The following is a 19,608-nucleotide window of genomic DNA, read 5'->3' on the forward strand; positions in this document are numbered from 1 at the left end:
TGAAGGCTCTGGAGAGATAAAACTTAGGCTTGCAAATTAAGCAAGCACTTTATACTAGCTGAGCTTTTGCCCCAGCCCTCAAGCTCTACTTATCTAGTACCTAAAAGGCTACATACTAAAGGTTACAGGATGAAAGATATTATAGAGCTACAGATATCTAATTATTACCTTTATCGGGGACCATGATAAATGTGCCTACATTTTGGAAAGCAGTTAAGTGCATCATCTACATATGCCATGCTATCTATGGAAATGCATCAACTGTCCACTGTGGACTTGGCCACTGCTTTTGAGATTCACATGAGTAACAATACAGCAGGAGGATAAAACTTACTTTTGTCACCATAACCACCACAAAATTTTTCTCATCAATTTTGTATTCTTTGAGAGCAGTATCATCACTGAGGATTTTGCCTAATAATTTGGGAGAGAAAATATTATTTAAAAACACAGTAAGCTTTGTCTTACAAAGAAATTACTCTTAATTTATCAGCAACTTTAACTATATGAAGTCAAACTTCTAAGAAAAACTTTAGCCACCAGCTAATATAAATATAATGTACATCTACTACTTTAAAAGCATAAACATCTGATGAAAAGATATCTGACACTATTTCAGTATATAAAATGCCAAATGATTTGGTTTGTAAGTTATTAATTAACTGTGTCTATTTGAAGTCAGTCCTGAAAACATAAATTAAACATTTTCATTTGCCTGGTCATCTTCTAGAAAATAAGGTGTATTTTTTTTTCCTGATGGAAAGAAAGGATGAGCAACTCCCTATCTGACATAGCAAACAGTCAGAAATGTGTAAGTCAAGTGAGCAAAACCTTTCAGAAAAACAGCAGAATACACAAGGGGAGGAATCATGGAACTCAGCATAGTGCCAAATACCAAGGCCACCCTCAGCTCAGTGCTCCTGGATGGCTCCTTTCCCTTAAATTTAGTTCTCCATTCTAAAAAAGCCATTGCCTAAAATAGGACTGCACAAAAAATATCGGGAATAAGACAAGAGGCTTTGCACCAAATTTTACAGCTTATCCCTCTTTTTTCTGGCTTCTGAATTCTGACCTACAACAACGGGGTTAGATCAATGAGCTACCACTCACTTTCACCTGTCTCTCTCCTAAAAGGAAACAGTATGTTCAGCATAGTGGTGCACTCCTTTAACCCCAGCATTCATGAGGCAGAAGCAGGCAAACTCCTTTAGTTTTAGGCCAGTCTGGTCCATATAGTGAGTTCCAGGACAGCAAGGGCTACAGAGTGAGTAAGACCCTGTTTCAAAAATACAAAAACAGAAGGAAAAACAAAAACAAAAAAATACTACAAAAGTTGCACAAAAGGAAAAGAACAGGCTAAAATCATGTTCCACTGATACCTACAATGACAGTGTTTAGTAGTTTCTTCAAGGGAACAAATGAATTTTCTCTACTAAATTCTGCCATCCAGTCTATTTTTAACATTTTCCTGGATATCAGTAAGGCTAAATTTGCAACTTCCTAGTCATACTCTTGGGTGCTTTCTTATTAGGGCCTCTTTTTCTTATCAAATTCTAAGTATTCTATATAATTTGTACTTAATTCTTTGGGGGGGGGATCCTATCATCTGATCCTATCATGAAGGTCTTTTGATGCATGAAACAAAACAAGTCTTCATTCTTCAACTTTGTTAGTTAAAAAAAAAGACATAAATTCTTTGACAGAAACAATTTCATGCACATTAGTCAACTAGTACACAAGTTCTTAATAGAGTGAAAGCAACGCTGTTCAGAATGACACAGAAGTCAGCCACAGTGCTCACAGACTAAGTAACATCACTCCATGGACACAGATGGCAAATGTGCCAAGAGAAGACTGGACATCAAATCATAATTTTAAAAACTGCTTCCACTACTGTTATCTATGAAACCATGTTTCTGAAAAAGTCAATTTGCAAATACTGTCATTTCTAAGACAACATTTCTAAAACAAAAAAAACAATGTCAAATATACAAGACATGGCAATTAATTTCAGAATTGCATTCATACCTGCATAGATTAACTTCTGACCCGCTACTGGAAAGGCGTCTTTCCCCTTTTCAGATTCAATCTTCTCTTTCAGTGCCTTTACCTATAAAGAAAGGTTAAAAATAATAGAAAATTAAGCCTAAACAAAAAAATTACAATATACACTGAAAACAATGCAATATAAAAATTCTAATACATTTTAATTAGTGAAGGGGGCTGGAGTGATGGCTCAGCGATTAAAACACTGACTGCTGGATTGAAGGTTGAGAGGTTCAATTCCCAGCACCCACATGGCAGCTAACATTTTAACTAGTGCTTCAAACACTTCAAAGATCTTTCCTTCCCAGTATTTTATTCAAAGACCTGCCCTGACTTATTAGGTCTCTGGTATGAACTTTCTACCATGTTACAACACATAGATCATCTGCCGGGTGGTGGTGGCAGACGCCCTTAAGCCCAAATGGATTTCTGTAGCCTGGTCTACAGCTTGAGTTCCAGGACAACCTCCAAAGCTACAGAGAAACCCTGTCCTGAAAAAAGGAAAAAAAAACAAAAGAAAAAAACAAAAACAAAAAAAACACCAAAACCCTGGAATCAATCTCCAGCACTTCAGACAAACATTGAACAAAAGGTCATTTTTTTTCATTTAATCAACTTAAAATAAAAATTTCAAAATTCAGAAGTTCTGGTTCATAAAATGTATGAGCTTATCATTTAAGATTAAGAAAGGTCATCTAGGACAGGCAGGGTAGCACACACCTGCTACCTGTACTGGAACTGAATCAAGTACTGGAACTTGATTCCAGTACTCCCAAGACGAGGCAGGTGGATCCCTGTGAGTTCAAGGCCAACCTGACCTAAAAAGGAAATTCCCAGACAGCCCTGCGCTGTTACACAGAGAAACCTTTTTCAAAACAAAACAACAGAAATGCCTTTTTGCAGAGTATGGTGGCACAGCACTTTGGAGACAGGTGGATCTCTAGGAGCTTGACCTGGCTGGTTTCATGTCAACTTGACAGAATCATCTGAAAAGGAACTTCAATTGAGAAAATGTCTCCATAGGCAGTTTCATAGTGACTGACTGGGAGGGACCAGTGGTGGTGCCATCCCTGGGAGAGCAAACCAGCATGTAAGCAGTATCCCTCCATGGCCTCCATCAGCTCCTGCCTCCAAGTTCCTTCTTGCTTGAGTTCCTGTTCTGACTTCCTTAGATGACGGACTACAATGTCAAAGTGTAAGCCAAATTTATAAAATCTTTTCTCCCCAACCTGCTTGTGAAGGTCATATTCAACACAAAAACAGAAACACTAAGTCAGAGCTCAAGCCTTCTCTACATATAGTGAGTTCCAGGCCAACTAGTTCCAGGCCAACTAGAATAACATAACAAATCCCTTTCCTAAAAAAAAAAAAAAAAAAAAAAAAAAAAAAAGGAAAAGGAAAAGCCAGGCCGTGATGGTGCACGCCTTTAATCCCAACACTTGGGAGGCAGAGGCAGGCAGATCTCGGTGAGTTCGAAGCCAGCCTGGTCTACAAGAGCTAGTTCAAGGACAGCCTCCAAAGCTTCAGAGAAACCCTGTCTTCAGGGAGGGAGGAAGGTGAAGAGAAAAAGCCTCTGGCATCAGCAAAATGGCTCAGTAGGTAAAGGAACTTGTAGCTAAGCCTGAGTTTAATCCCCAGGACCCATGGTGTAAGGAGACTTGACTCCCATAAAATGTTCTCTCAAGTCCCCACGACAAACATGCAAACAAACAAAAAGTGCAATTAAAAGCCTTTTAACCTAAGAGTTCTAAGAAATAAAATGTTTCAGTTAAAATAAGAAACATTAAAGGTTAAGGCAAATGTATTACAATGGTTTATTATAATCAATGAGAAATGAAAACATAGTGCCATTTCCCAAGCACAGTGTTTTTAAGCCCATCACAAGGTGTTTCCAAGTTCAGCAAAAGCTGAGAGCCACTGGGCTACTCAAATGAGTCTCGACAAATGCCTCTTTCAGCATCAGTCTCACCCATAATGTAGGACTGGAATGGATGAGTTTCAATTCCTAAAATTATGTGACAACCCAGCTCATTATAAAGAATTAGAAAATGAGTCTAAACAACTCTTTGACCTGATCAGAAAAAGTAGAGAGGCTTATGAGTTAAAAAGACAGACATGGCTCTCCCTCATACCTTAGTGGAAATATATTACTTTAAAGGCACAAAAATCAAGGACAAGATCAATCAGGAGATACCATTTGCTTCAATTTTCTAGAATACTCTTGAAAACTGTCTAGGTTGATGATCTCCTGCTTTCTACGAAAACTCATCTGAGAAAAACAGAATTTCTTTGCAATTTATTTTTACATGTATGGGTGTTTCACCTGCATGTATGTCTGTAAACTGTGTGCATAAAGAACTCACAGAGGCCAGAGGAGGGCACCAGAGTCCTTGGGGACTGGAGTTAAAGACTTGTGAACCACCATGTGGATTCTGGTAATCAAATCCTATCTTCTGAAAACCAGCCAGTGCTCATTACTGCTGAGCCATCACTCCAGTCCTCCCCGTACAACCTAAGTGAGGATGTGGATGCAGCCAAGCACAGAGGTGCACAGATGTAATCTCACTCAGCACGCAGGGAAATCCTGTCTGCTACCAATCACACTGAGTTGCAGGCTAGCTGGGGCTACACAACAAGACTATTTTTCAAAATGAGTGAACAAATAGTGATATCTTTCCAAAATAAAAGATAGGAATGTTCATTTAACATTAATGAATGGAATGCAATACTTACAACACTAAGGTCAAAGGAATTATTGTCTACTCGATTTTACAGGTGAGGAAGTGAAAATGCAAAGGTTAAATCATCTGCCCTATGACACAAGGCTACTTAGTGTTAGACAACTCAAAATGGTTCCCCATGACTCCAATGCCATTTTGATGTAACCCAACATCACACAACTCTTGGTACACTATTTCTCACAACACACAGGTAAATTAAAACTGTTTAGAGAGAAAAAAAAAAAAACTCAGCAAATCATCGCTATCAATAAAACTCAGAATATAAATTACACATCATTATCCAATTTAATATACTTTCCCCTGTGATATAAAACTATGCAACTATTTGTCACATTTTTTAAAAGTCCACAACCTCTTTAACAACTCTGACCCACTCCTGCCCTAAGCCATTACTTCCCTTCTTATGGGAAAATTAGTTTTAATTTTCACTTTCCGCCATTGGCATATTCACTGCACATGGTGCTGGGTTACATAAAACATTTCCATACAGGCATACAATGATCTTTGGGCATATTCCCTCATCTCCTCCCCTATGGGACACCTCTTCCCTCCTGTAAATTTCCTTTTTTCCCTAGACAGTTTCACCTATACTTTCATGTCTTCATCCAATTTAGAAACCACAAGTGAGAGAAAATCTGTGCTATTGGTATTTCTAAAACTGACAAAATTAATTTAAATATGGTATCGAGTTGTGTCCATTTTCATGAAAACAGTTTAACTGTTCTTTATGGCTGCCAACAAAATTTACTGGGTATGTAAACCAAATTTTCTTTACCCATTTCTCTGTTGACAGCCACCCACTAGGCTCTCTGACTTGGGTATTTGAATTGTGCTACAGTAAACAGAGTCAAGTATCCCTGTGGAATACTGACTTTGAATGCTTCGGAAAATAGCCAGGCATAGTACAGTTAAGTCATATGGTAGATGTCAAAATGTTGAAAATTGGTATTTAACATGCTGAACTACTTGCCCAAAGTCAGCTAAATGAGAAGCAGAGCACAACTAGCATGCTGTTGGATGGGATGGCGCCCTGAATTAAACAGGGCCCACACAAGTTCACTTGTGTAGTTGGATACTTGGTCCCCCAGTGGTGGTGCTGCTTGAGGAGGTATGAAACAAACCTACAGGAAGTGTAACCTGGAGGAAGTATATCATGGAAGCGGGGTGAGCTTTGAAGCCGCTAGTTATTCTCCACCTCCTGCTTCCCCTCTCTGCTTCCTGTGTGGATGAAATGCAACCTGCTCCAACAAATGCCATTCCTTCCCAGTCCGGAACTCTCTGCCTCTAGAACCATAAGCTAAAATAAACCCCTTCTAAAGTTGCTTTTGGTAGTGGTGTTTATTAGAGCAACAGAAAGTAACTAATATAGATGCTAGGTTTCCTCCAAACTCACAGAGAAAGAGATTCTATTTACAAGTGTGATTATTTGGCGGAAGCCATGAATTAGAGACTCAACATGTCACTGAGAGGGACACAGATATTGTATGGCAGTGTGTAAAGAAAAGAAACAGTAAAGGGCAAAACAAAGTGGGATTCTTATTCCTGACAGGTTATACTGAGGAGAAAATTTAAGACAAAATTAATATACACAGTCACCTAATAATTTTATTTTTTTTAGTTTTTCGAAACATGGTTTCTCTGTGGCTTTGGACGCTGTCCTGGAACTAGCTCTTGTAGACCAGGCTGGTCTCAAACTCACAGAGATCCTCCTGCCTCTGCCTCCCAAGTGCTGGGACTTAAGGCGTGAGCCACCACCGCCCAGCAAAAAGTTTTAAATTTGTTTAATTTTATCTATGTTTATATGTGTGTTTGAAATTCACAAGTTGACATTGAACATCCTGTTCAACTGTGGTTACCTCACATGCTGCTGCTTAAAGATTTGGCTAGTCTAGACAGCAAGCTCCTGGGATTCTACCATCTTCACCTCCTGAGAACTGAGATTATGGTGAGTTGCCATACCTACCTGGTGTTTACATAGCTGGTGGGGGCAACAAAGAGGGTCCTCCTGTTTCTGCTATAAGCACTGTGCTAGTCTAATGTCAACTTGACACAAGTTAGAATCAAAAAAGAGGGAGCCTCAATTGAGAAAAATTCCTAAAATTGGGCTGTAGGCAAGCTTGCAGGACATTTTCCTAGTGAGTGATGGGGGAGGGACTAGTCCATTGTGGGTGATGCCACCCCTGGGCTCCGGTTTCTGTACCAAAGCAAGAGGAGCCAGTAGTATTCCTCCATGGCCTCAGTTCCTATCTCCAGGTTCCCACCCTGTTTGAGTTGTCCCAACTTCCTTAAATGATTAACAGTGGTGTGGAAGAGTAAGTCAAACAAACCCTTCCCTCCCCAAGTCACTTTTGATCACAGCATTTCATCACAGAAATGCTAAGACAAGCTGTTAACCCATTGAGCCATCCATTAGCCCAATAAACTATATTTTTATTTCCTGAATAAACATAATATTTAAAAGTACTTTAAAGGCATAAGCAACAAACCACTTTCTGATTTTGTACATCAAAAGAAAGAACAAAAATTCTAATGGATTATAACAAAAATACGTACAAAGGACCAAAAAGGGGGGCTAATTTACTGCTAAATAACAGCGATTAAAAAATATCAAGTCTAACAAGCAAGAGTTTTGTACAAAATACTATACCATTTGGCTATAGAAAGAATAGGATTAACACTAAAGACATTCAGTACCAAGCAAAGAAAAACTGATCATTTGAATGGAACTAACTCAACGGGGTTAAAAAAAAAAAAAATGCAAGTGAAAATAAGCAGTACAAAATGGTCTTGCACCTGTAGGCAAACAGTAAAATGACAGGGGCAGGCAATTTGGATAAGCTAGTGGTGAACCTGCCATGTGTCAGGAAGAGCTTCACAATGTGGCAGCCATTTGCATCTGCAGGTTCTACCTTCAAAGACTCAATAGTGACTGAAATAGTTGTTTCTGTTCTCAGAGAACACAGTATAACCACTATTTACACAGCATTTACATTACACTAGGTATTCAAGTAATCTAGAGAAGATTTACAGTGCAGGGAGAATGTTCATCAGTGAAGTTCATGTGAGGGACTTCTGGAGGATTTTTGTTTGGGGTTGAGGAGTGGTCTGGAACTGTCTGTCTGCATAAAGCTAAGATTACTTCAATTAGCTCTTCTCCCCTATCCTCATCTCCAAAAGAGCTGAATGAACACCAGCCACCACACAAGCAGCCAGGAGATATTTGTATGGGATATGGGAAGGAACTGAAGTTTGTAGTCAATAGCAAGCATCAAAGAGTTAGCCATTTGAGGGAGTCACTTTGGAAGGAATCTTCCTCCAATAGGCAAGTACTTATAAGCAAGTTATTTGTGAACATGCTAATACTTATGGCCACTGACAAAGCCATTTTAAAGGCAATGTAACTGCCATTGAGCCAGTAATTCAATGCAAAGGACATTTTCCCATTGTGTTTCCAAGGCAGACATATACAGCTTTAACACTAAAGCCTGAAAACAAATGTCAACACTCACCAAACTGGAATAATAATTATTGCAAAGCATTCATTTGAATGCTGTGAAATATTAGTGAATGAAAAATGTTTACAAAATTGTGAAAGGAAAAAGCCTTGTAAGCTGCACAATTTATTTTTGAAAACAAACCTGCTATAGCAGTGATTACCTGAATGAGATTCTGAAGACGTTACTCAACTCAACTAAGGACAAAAGCCTGCACTTTTTTACTATTAACAAGCCTAGATTACTTCACTAGAGAAAACTAGAGTTTGAAATAAAATGTTATATTGCTCCTCAATACTTATTAACAATACACAAAAATATTACATTTTCTAGATTAAAAAAGATGGAGTAGACAAAAGGGGCAACTACCACTAATAATCTAAATTAACATTAAATGGCTCAAATAACAAAAAAGACTTGCTAGCTACACAAGCATAATTTGAATTCAAACCTGACAACATGATATAGATTCCTGGAATTCATATAAGTTCTACTTGGTGGTACATGTCTGTTATCCCAGCACTCCCCCCCCTCTCTCTCTCTCACACACACACACACAGAGACAGAGAGAGAGAGAGAGAGAGAGAGAGAGAGAGAGAGCACTCACAAGCTAATCAGCTGTAAGTGTGCCACACCCCTGCAAACAGTAGGAGACCCTGCCTGGGCCAGAGAGGCAGCTAGCTGAGCAAGGAAAGGTGTAGTGGTCAACCCTGAGGTCCTAGGTTAGAGAGAATGTGGCCCTTTGATATCCACATATACACCATGCATGCTGGCACTGTTCAAGACACACACAGAAAACAAAAATCCAAAGCCAAATATATTTACAAAGGACTTCAAATATACTCCAATTTCTTTGGTGGGTGGTATAGCCTTTGTATCTGAAAAACCTGACATACCAATGAGTTTCCTAATTTCTCTCCTCCAAAGCAGATTCTGGATAATTATAGAAACAAAACTAATTATAAGGTCTACAAGATCTATCTTGCAGTAGTGGTGCAAACCTTTAATCCCATAACTTGGGAAGCAGAGGCAGGTGGATCTCTGTGAGTTCAAGGCCAGCCTGAGCTACACAGGGAATTACAGAACAGCCAGAAACACATAGAGAAACTGTGTCTGTGTGTGTTTAGCTGTACACGTGGGGGGGGGGGCTGAAAAAAAGAAAAAGGCATCTACCAACTGCAATGGAAACAGGAAAACTGCACCACTGAACTCAACTAGGAAACTCTCTACTAAAACAGTAACTGACATTAAAGCCTTATGTGAGAAGAGACAGCAAACAAAGGCTTTGATTTGCACAAGTAGGGCAAATCAAGTTTGATTCCCAGGACCCACATGGTGGAAGTAGGAGAGAACCAATTCCCAGTTTGTCCTCTGACCTCCAAGAGGGTTGCAGTGTTTGTGGATAAATAAATAAATAAATAAATTTAATTATTTTAAAAGGCAATCTTCATTGGAGTTATTACCCAGAGGCTATTATTTTAAATCCTGAATCTATTATTTTTCACACAGAAACTACGTAAAATGTTCCTAAGTCAACCTATACATAATTTTGTTGCTTCTAAAATACATTCCAGATGTTATTATTTTACCAAGATCAAAGCAGATAGAAATGGTCTAAGGTTAATTCCACACTCGCTACAGCTTATAAAGTTTCTAAAAGGGTAAAAATAGCCATTTTACTGTGTGGGTTAGGGGAACCTGCCTGCTTAATCAACCAAAAGGGTAGACAAGCAATAGTCTTGTCCACTGGTGGAGCATCTAGCAATTGATCACATGCATCAGTCATTAACAGCAGATCCACCTTCACTGCCTGAATGAGCTTTCGGGTTATTTATTAATGAGTTTACAGATTTCACTCACAAGTGAGACTGGCTTCACTGCTCAGGTGTTTATAAGATTATGAAACAGGTAGCATAACATCATTCTGCAGGATTCACTCTGCTATAGGAGGTTTAAGTTTAACACATTTCTTTAAAAAGCAAATTTTAGCCAGGCATTGGTGGCATACACCTTTAATCCCAGCACTCGGGAGGCAGAGACAGAGGCAGGCGGATCTCTGTGAGTTCGAGGCCAGCCTGCTCTGCAGAATGAGTTCCAGGACAGACTCCAAAGCAATACAGAGAAACAAAACAAAAAAAGAAAAAAAGCAAATCTCACACATTATCTATCAAAAAATTCTAATTTTCAAGTTGAAATGGCAGGACCTTGGCTCCAGCTTATACCTTTCAAAGCCACTGACAATGTAAAGCTGAAAGAGTATCTCCAAGCACCATGATGTACTATGATGAACCCTCTGAAACCAAGAAGGAATTACATCACCCTTCCCCTGGATATATTTGGTCATAGCCACACAAGCTGACTAATACAGGTGCCCTTTTTAGAAGACAGGATAGCATACAGTGAAAAAAAAATGCAGAAACTAGCCTTAAGTGGTACATCCATAATAGACAGGCATCTACAACTAAAAAACAACAGCAGAAACAAGTAGGTAGTTGTAGAGCCTTGTAGATGTTCTGTCAAAATTCTCAATAAGAAAAAAACTAGGATTTTCAGCTGAAAATAATTTAGAGAAAATGACCTACAACAGTAGAAGAGGGAATGGATTAGAATGATTGTCAGGTAAGCAATTGATGTTTACATTCAAGAGTCTGAGACAAGTTCATCCAGCTATTTGCCTGACTTCACAGTTCAAGTAGAAACAAAGTGAATTTTTACAGCTTCTGTAATTCCCAATTGAGAACAATGGTGTAGGAGTGGGACCATACTTTCAAGCACCATTAAAATCACATTCCATGTACATTTTATTTCAAATCCACAGAATCTTCAAAAGCATAGCTATCTATCATGCAACACTTCCCATAAAGCTGCCCTCATTTTACAGATGAGGACACACCTGGGTAACCTGCCCAAGGTCACAAATCAGCTATTTGAACAGTACTCCAACTCAGGCAGTCTGGCTTCAGTCATGCTTTGCTGAGTCTTCCAAGCATGTGAGTATAGTCACTGACCCTACTCTTGATAAGCAATCATACAAGTAATGAGATTAAAGGTCTGTGAGCCAGTGAAAAGGAAATTGTTATCAAATGCCTTAAAAATCTCATTAAGAGTTGGAATCTGGATATGAAAACAGAGTGGAAAGCTAAAAACATTACTGGGTGTGGCATTTTGAATGAGAAATGTCCCCATAGGCTCACATACTTGACACTCAGTCCCCAGTTGATGGCACTGTGGTGGAGGTAGTTTATCTCTGGGGGTTGCTTTTAAGAATTTACCACCTCATTCCACTTCCAGTTCACTCTCTATGCTTCCTTCAAGTGCATGAAATGTGGTCTTTCTTCCAGTTTCCTGCTCTGTCCTTCTGCTGACTCCCTGGCCACTACGTATTCTCCCTCTAGAACCATAAGTCAAAATATACTTTCTTCCATAAGCTGCTCTTGGTTAGCAGTGTCTTGTCATAGCAACAGAAAGCAACTAATAAGACACTGGGGTTGGGGGAAAAGGCAGTTACCAGTAATGTTGAGAATTAACTTCTAATAATGGGACTAAAGCTGAGACAGATAAAGATCACTGCGTACAGACAAAAGAATAAAAGGCCAAGGTACAAGCAAGACCATCTTTCTCAGATTAATCATCTTAATCATAGTTTTCAGCAATATGGTGTTCCTTTCAAAAGGTCTTCCTCCATGTTATAAAGCTGAGAAGTACTATGCTCAATTCCATATTTTTAAAACCACAAATTAGGAAAAAATGATAATGGCAAAGATAATGAATACTATCTGCCAATTGCTACTTTTCTACTTCCACACATGACATCCACTTCAGTACAGTTTCTGGATCCATTTCTATTAGGATACTGCTCATAGGGTCAATAATGACTTACAACCACCCAAACCAAAGATCAGGTCTGTTTTTATCCTTTTCATCTCTTAACTGAATATAACTGACCCCTTTTTATTCCTCAAACTCTCCTTAGATATCCTTGTCCCGACTTCTCTCTGACAGACCTTTGTTCCTCCACAAATTAGAGCATGCCAGTATCCAATCCTAAATTTCATGCTGTTACTTGTAGCCATCTATCTACCAAGGCTTCACAATCACCAAAGTACAGAAATTAAATGACTTACAAAGGCTAACTTAAGGATACTGCTCAAATTTCTCAAAGACCAGAGCCTGAAAAGACTGACAGAGCTCACATGAATCAAAGTTAAAGAGTACATTGGTTATTTCCATACCTCCATGTAATCTCCCATCTAAAATTCTCTGTAACCCACACCAAACAAATAACATTTCCTCCTCAGTGTTCCTATTCCAACCTCCAATTGTTCCTTTCAGTCTTCCATATTTCTGGGAAGAATACAAGTATTCACACAATTTACATTACCAAATTAACAATGTCAACCCATTAAAAGAAATCTTAAGGGGGCTGGAGAGATGGCTCAGCAGTTAAGAGCTCTGACTGTTCTTCCAGAGGTCCTGAGTTCAATTCCCAGCAACCACATGGTGGCTCACAACCACCCTGAGTGAGATGTGGTGCCCTCTGCTGGCATGCAGGCAGAAGACTGTATACGTAATAAATAAATAAACAGAATCTTAAAAAAAAAGTCTTAAAATTCTACCTTGCAAAAGTTATCTCTCAGTTCCATCTTCAATCCTGGTCAAAGATTCAATTGCTCAGAATTATTATTGCACAAGCTTCTAACTGACCCCCTTGCTTTCTTTCCTGTCCATCCTACTACCTATTCCCAACACAAGACCAGATAACTTTTTTTAAAAAACCATAAATGAGCTGGACAGGTGGCTTGACTATAACCCCAGCATTCAGGTAGAATAGGATTGCTATACATAGGTCTGAGGTCAGACTAGGCTACAAAGTAAGACGTGGTCTCAAAAAACAAGAGGAAAATCCCACAATTTTTCAAAAGGTTTTCTCATCTATCTTTGGAAAACCCTATCTCCCAACAGCCTACATGCTCTGAACTCTTGTCTAACTCTCAGCTCCTTATCTTTACCACATAAACACGTGCCTTTTAGATTTCCAAAACACATCCTTTTTTGGGGGTTGGGGGGAGGATTGAGACAGAGTTTCTCTGTGGCTTTGGAGGCTGTCCTGGAACTAGCTCTTATAGGCCAGGCTGATCTCAAACTCACAGAGATCGGCCTGCGCCACCACTGCCCAAAACACATACTTAAAGTCCTAAATTCTGTACTCTAAAGGTGCTCCATAGAAAAGACTCCCCAAGCCAGGAGGAGTTTTAATATTACTTATAATGTATTTACATTAAAGTTTTGATATTTGAAGAGCATCACAGATTTAAGTACTTCTGTCCACGTACCCTATCTCCCCTTACTTAAATATATAACTAGTATCAAGGAGAAGAAGATTGCAGGATTAACTTGTATACTACATACTGTGTCAACATTCTGTGGTACATCTGCACTAGGGGCTGGCAAGAGAGCTCAGCAGTGCTTGCTGAGAGATCTCATGATCCAAGTTAGATCCTCAAGACCCATGTTGTGGAGAAATACAGATTCCCAAAAGTTGTCTTCTGACCTATACATACACACCATGACACACACACACACACACACACACACACACACACACACACACACACACTAATATTTCACTGTCTCAAAATTTATTCTGTAATATGTCTGTTCTGTAATATGCCTGTTTTAATTAGCAGCAAGACTTCAATAGCTCAGGAACTCTGAATTAAAAACTGTTCTTTCCTGCTACATGTTCACTTGCACAAAACTGCAGAAACATTAAAGATTTTTAAACCAGTGCTTCTCAACCTTCCTAATACTGTAATCCTTCAAAACAGTTCCTCATGGTGTGGTGACCCCAATCATAAAATTATTTTCATTGTTACTTCACAACTGTAATTTTGTTTGTTACACATCATAACATAAAAATCTGAGATGCAGGAGCTGGAGAGCTGGCTCAGCAGTTAAGAACATTGGCTGTTCTTCCAGAGCACCTGGGTTCAACTTCCGGCACCCCCATGGCAGCTCACAACTGCCTGAAACTCCAGTTTCAGGGGATCTAACACCTTCACACAGACAGACATACATGTAGGCAAATGAATGCACATGAAATAAAAATTAATTAATAAAAAATGAAACACGGAGCAGAGGATCCATTTATTCAAAAAAAAAAGAATTAAAAAAGGAAAAAAATCTGAAATGAAGGATATCTGATGTGTCCTTTTGAAAGGGTCTATTGAGACCCAAGGGGTCATGACCCACAGGCTGAGAACAGCTGTTGTATAACATCCAACAAGGTGATATCACCTAGGAGTGGCTATATGGTAATAGCCATTCAAGTGAATAGCATAAAATAGTAAGTTCAAAAAACGTCTTGTGGGGGTTCATAGGTAGCTCAGGGGTCACCCACATGGTGACTAACAACAGTCCATTAACTCCAGAGGGAATCCGATGCCCTCTTTTGGCTTCCACAGGCACTGCACCCACATGGCACAAAGACTTATGTGTAGGCAAAACACCCATACACAAAAATAAAATCGATTTTTTTGTCTTGGCATTAAAAAAAAAAAAAAAAATCAAAGGGACTTTCAGCTTTCAAAAAACAAGAACAAAGAAAACAAACCCTGTGCCCTTTAGCCACTGATCCTCACCTAGGTGATAAAACTCCCAGAAAACCCAAACCATAGATTCAGTGTCCCTGTGTTTAGCACCACCAGCAGAGTTACCTTATCACCGGCCAGTCCAACAATGAATCAATCACTCCATGACTGCCCTTAGCTCTTAGTCCTTTCTCATTTTGCTCATGGTCATGTCAAGGTCCCAAAGAACTTTTCATTTTCTTTTTTGGTCTTTCAAAAAAAGGGCTTCTATGTGTAGCTCTGGCTGGTATTGTAGAATAATCTTTTTGTACACTATGAATGTGTCACTTGAACAGGTTTAATAAAAAGCCGAACAGCCAATAGCTAGGCAGGATTTTTGGAGCAGAGAGGATACTGGGAAGGGTGGAGAGGCAAACAGACAAAATGGGACAGAGGTAAAAGCCACATGGTAGAACACAGATCAATAAAATTACAGGTTAATTTAAGTTATAACAGCTAGTTAGGAACAAGCATAGTGATTTGGGAGCTGGCAGGAGGGACAGACAAATGCTCCTATAGGCTAACCTGGAACTCAGAGATCCACCTGCTTCTGCCTCCCAAGTGCTGAGGTCAAAGGCTTACACTCTGGGCATTCCCAAGAGTTTCTTAACATATCACCTTAAGTTACTTAATTTCCTCAGTCCCTTCTAAGTAAAAACTAAGCAAACCTGAAATCACAAAACATAAGTTTTCAAGGACAATATCTGTAAATTGCAGGCATTCCTAAAATCCTAATCATAAACATATTCATTCATTTATTCATGGAGTGGGGTGCCGAAGACAACCTCCAGTTCTCTCCTACCATAGACCCAGGGGACCGAATTTAGGTCATCAGGTTTGGTGGCATCAACTTTTACACGCCTATCCATTTATAAATCCCCAATCTACATCTAAAGCTCCCCGGTTACATCTTTGTAACAAATTAGAAACAAAGTATTTTGTGTCCTCCATTGTTAAAATAATCTTCACTTTTTATTTTTACTAGAATTCTAAAACACTGTATCAAAAAAAAATTGAGTTGGGATGTGGTGGTGCATACCTTTAATCCCAGCACTGAGGAAGCAGAGGATCTCTCTGAGTTTCAGGACAGCAAGGGCTACATAGAGGAACCTGTGGAATAACAGCAACAAAACCAACTAATCTAAACCCTGATGGGCAGTGGCCATATAGCTTGTATCCCAGCACAGGGGAGGCAGAGGCAGGTGGTTTTCTGTGGGTTCCAGGCCAGTCAGGACTACATAGTGAAACACTGTCTCAAATACATGAGTGAATAAACAAATAAAAGAGAAAATGTGTGTGTGCTAAAGTATGTACTCACTATAGATGTAAATAAAGAGGGTATGGGGCAAGTACTGGTACAGAGCTTGTCTAGTGTGCATAAAACCCAAACCAAAGTCCCTGTACTGGATCCCCAGCAACAAGGGGGAAACATGGAATCAAAACATGCCTTATAAAACATTTTTAACACTGGTTTTTATATTACATTAACAGTGACAAATATTTGCTCTAGTAACCAAAGTCAAAGAAGTCACTAACAACTTATCAAACATGTATTTCTAAAAGTAAAATATTACATCCCCTGGAAATAAACTTGTAAGCAATAAGCAAAGTTAGGAATTTAATACTGCACTGGCTTAAAGATAAGAGCAGACATGTAGAAGGCCTAAAGTGTGGCACACATTTTATACAGCATACATATTTCAGTAATATGAAGTTACTGCAACATCCCAACAAATACAGATATTAAAGAAATAAAGTAAGACCTATTTCTGTTTTGGTGATTCTGGGATAAATTAATATTATAAGCTCAAAAAGCTACCATGACTTATTTCATCATTTATCACCCCCAATGAGCCAAGGAAAGCAAGCATTTTACATACTGTGCTGGTGATGGACCTTAGGGACTCACACATGCTTGCATCCCCAGTCTCGAACAGTACTCAGTAGTAAAGGAAAATCCGTTAAGAATTTTATTCTACAGAGCCACAGTCCACTAGGTTATAACCAATGCTTCTGAGAAGATTTCAGAGTTCTCATATGTAATTGGTTATTTTCTGTACCTTCAAGAATTACTGCAGAAGTCTGCAAATGAAATAACTGCATATAAAATCATTTTGTGCCACAATTTCAAAAAGGTCGGAATTCTCGGCTTCTTAAGAATGTAGGAGATTGCAGGGCAGTGGTGACACACGCCTTTAATCCTAGCACTCCTTTAATTCCAGGGAGGCAGAGGCAGGAGGATCTCTGTGAATTCGAGACCAGCCTGGTCTACAAGAGCTAGTTCCAGAACAGCCTCCAAAACCAGAGAGAAATTCTGTCTCAAAAAAAAAAAAAAAAAATGTAGGAGACTTTACAATATTAGATGAGATAGGTAAAACATAATACAGTGTCTTCACAGAAACATATCTATACTGATTACGTAGTAGGGCTCATTTATGAACCAACTAAATAAATGCCACTTAATCCTCACATGTCTGTTGGTGCTATTCCTGCTTCAGAAAACGAAACAAGGTAATTTGTTCACGTTGTAGTAAATGAGTTACAGAGCCACAATAGAACTCGGGTCTATTTAATTAACACCTCGTTCGTGGATCTTCAACCAAAATAGAATCAGTCATTTAAAAAAAAACCCACAAATATGCAAAAATTTGCTGGCTTACTACAATTCCAAGCACGTGAGGAAATTTACACGCATGGCATTTTTAAGAGTCCTGACAGAAAGTTGTATTAACTTCAATACAGTACATCTTTTTATAGGCAGAACTTAAGACCACAGCACTGGAATTTATCACGTGAACTCGGTAAGTGTAATCGGCTCTGGACGCAAAGTTTTTGTAGTCTTTTTTTCCTCCCTTCCAATACTACTACTGTTCTGGGAGTCCGAGCGTGCAGGTTCCCAAGACGACGGAAAGACCTGGTTTAAATCGAGATCTGAAGGTTTCTAGTGCAAAAATTCACCACCGAGGCCCCAGAGTGTAATCTACCTGTGGGTGTGGGTTCGGTGGCTGGGGAGGGGGGGCGGGGGACGTAAAACTATCCAAGGTAAGATATATATAAAAGGGTTCCTTCGAAGAGGCAAAGAGTTCATTTAACCCACTGGCTGCAGACAAAATCAGGCACATTTAAGGCCCATCATCTTGAGTAACCGACCCCTGAACCTCCGCACCCAACCAGGTCGTGGGAGGGTGGTGGCGACGCCTGGGTCTCCCTCCCCCACCTGTGTGTGCACTTCAGGCCAAGCTCCAGCGCCCAGGCCTCCAGGCCTCCCCTCCCCCTCCGGCCCCACGGACCACGCGCTCCGGGCCGCGGCCTCCAGTGCCCGCGCGGGCCCGTGCTGCTCCACGCCATCAGCCTCCAGGCCTTCCCGGTTCCCGGCCCACAAAGCCCGCGGTGACCTCACGCCCCCCTGGGGCCCTCCCGCGCCACCCGGACCCGGGCCCGCGCTCCCCTCGCCCTGCGGAGCGTACCGTCTCCTCCGGGTCGATGTCGATCTTGAAGGTCTGCTGCTGAAGGGTCTTCAGAGTGACCTGCATGGTGCCTGCGCCAGGGCCTGGCCGCCCCGGGGTGGCCGCGATCCTCGCGCTCTCAGGAGGAAGGCGGTGGGGGTGGGGGCTTGTCACATTCGCCCCGCCGAGTCTCGCTCGCCCCGGGCCCCTCGTCCCCTGGCCGCGCCGCCGATCCCGCCGCCTTCGCCGCAAGCTCGGCCAGCGGTGCCTCCTCACGCGCCAGCCACCGGGCCCGCAGGAGGCGCGAAGGACTCCCCGACAGCCGCAGAGAATCCGCTACCTCACCACAGGATGGTGGCCGCCATCACCGTGACTCGCCGAGACGTGCCCCCTCCCCCACCAGAAAAACCCGGAGGATGGGGCCAGACCCGGGCGATCTGAGCAGGCGCGGGGTGCGGCGAGGCAGTGCGCAGGCGTGAACAGGAACTCCGCCCGGGAATTGGAGGCGGGGCGATGGGAGGAGCTGGAATGTCGGCGGCGCGCTGCGGGCGTGCGCAGGCGCACATCGCGGGCCGCGGCGCTCTGGGCGGCCTGGTCCGGTCCGCCCGCCTTCCGTCGCCCCGCCTACGTCCAGGCTCCGCCTAGCGGCCCGAGTTGCGCAATCCGTAGCCGGGGAACGGCTACGTGGAGACCGGGTTGAGTGGTTGAGGAGCAAGGAGCATGGAACCTAGAGGGCGGTGGAGCGGGCGGAGCCTTAATGGAAGGATTGTCTAGGGCCGGCCCTGATGGGGCGCACGTCGCGGGCTGTGCGTGTGTAATGCCGGTGTTGCTTCTCTGATCCCGCGACAGACTCCAGCGCTGTACTGCTTGCTTGCGCATCTTGCGTTCTCTCACTGGCCTTGGGATCTCCGACCTACAAAGAAAGGCGGTTATAAGAAGGAGGCCTAGTTGTTTCACGCCTTTCAAAGCTTCGTTTGCTAAACCTGTTGTGGGGTTATTGGTGGCTATTAAGCAGTTGCCCTCTGTCTCACCCCAAGCGCTTTCCTTTACACCTGGGCCCTTCTAATCTTTGCTCAGATGTCGCCTTCTAGGTGAAATCTATCCTGCCTACCCTACTTTAAGTAGCAACTTATCCAGATCCCATTATCCAGCTTTATTTTTCTCTAACATTTATGACCTTCTGATCACTATATATACAATATATGTATTTAGCATGCATGCCATCTCTTCCTTTACCCTAACCCCCAGCCTG

The 19,608-nt window shown here is 41.2% G+C and overlaps 1 protein-coding gene across 1 annotated transcript in view; it reads right to left on the reverse strand.

Moving 5' to 3' along the window:
• Rad23b (RAD23 homolog B, nucleotide excision repair protein) overlaps positions 1-18,773 on the reverse strand; it is a 42,161-nt gene extending 23,388 nt beyond the window's left edge. The window contains exons 1-3 of the mRNA XM_027403063.1: positions 18,378-18,773; positions 2,029-2,110; positions 335-414 (exon numbers count right to left, since the gene is read on the reverse strand). Of these exons, the coding sequence (XP_027258864.1) occupies positions 335-414; positions 2,029-2,110; positions 18,378-18,443 (228 nt within the window). The 5' untranslated portion in view covers positions 18,444-18,773. The remainder of the gene's footprint in view (positions 1-334; positions 415-2,028; positions 2,111-18,377) is intronic.
• Between the last annotated feature and the right edge of the window lie 835 nt (positions 18,774-19,608).

Source organism: Cricetulus griseus, chromosome 2, assembly GCF_003668045.3.
Source record: "Cricetulus griseus strain 17A/GY chromosome 2, alternate assembly CriGri-PICRH-1.0, whole genome shotgun sequence".
Lineage (NCBI taxonomy): Eukaryota > Metazoa > Chordata > Mammalia > Rodentia > Cricetidae > Cricetulus > Cricetulus griseus.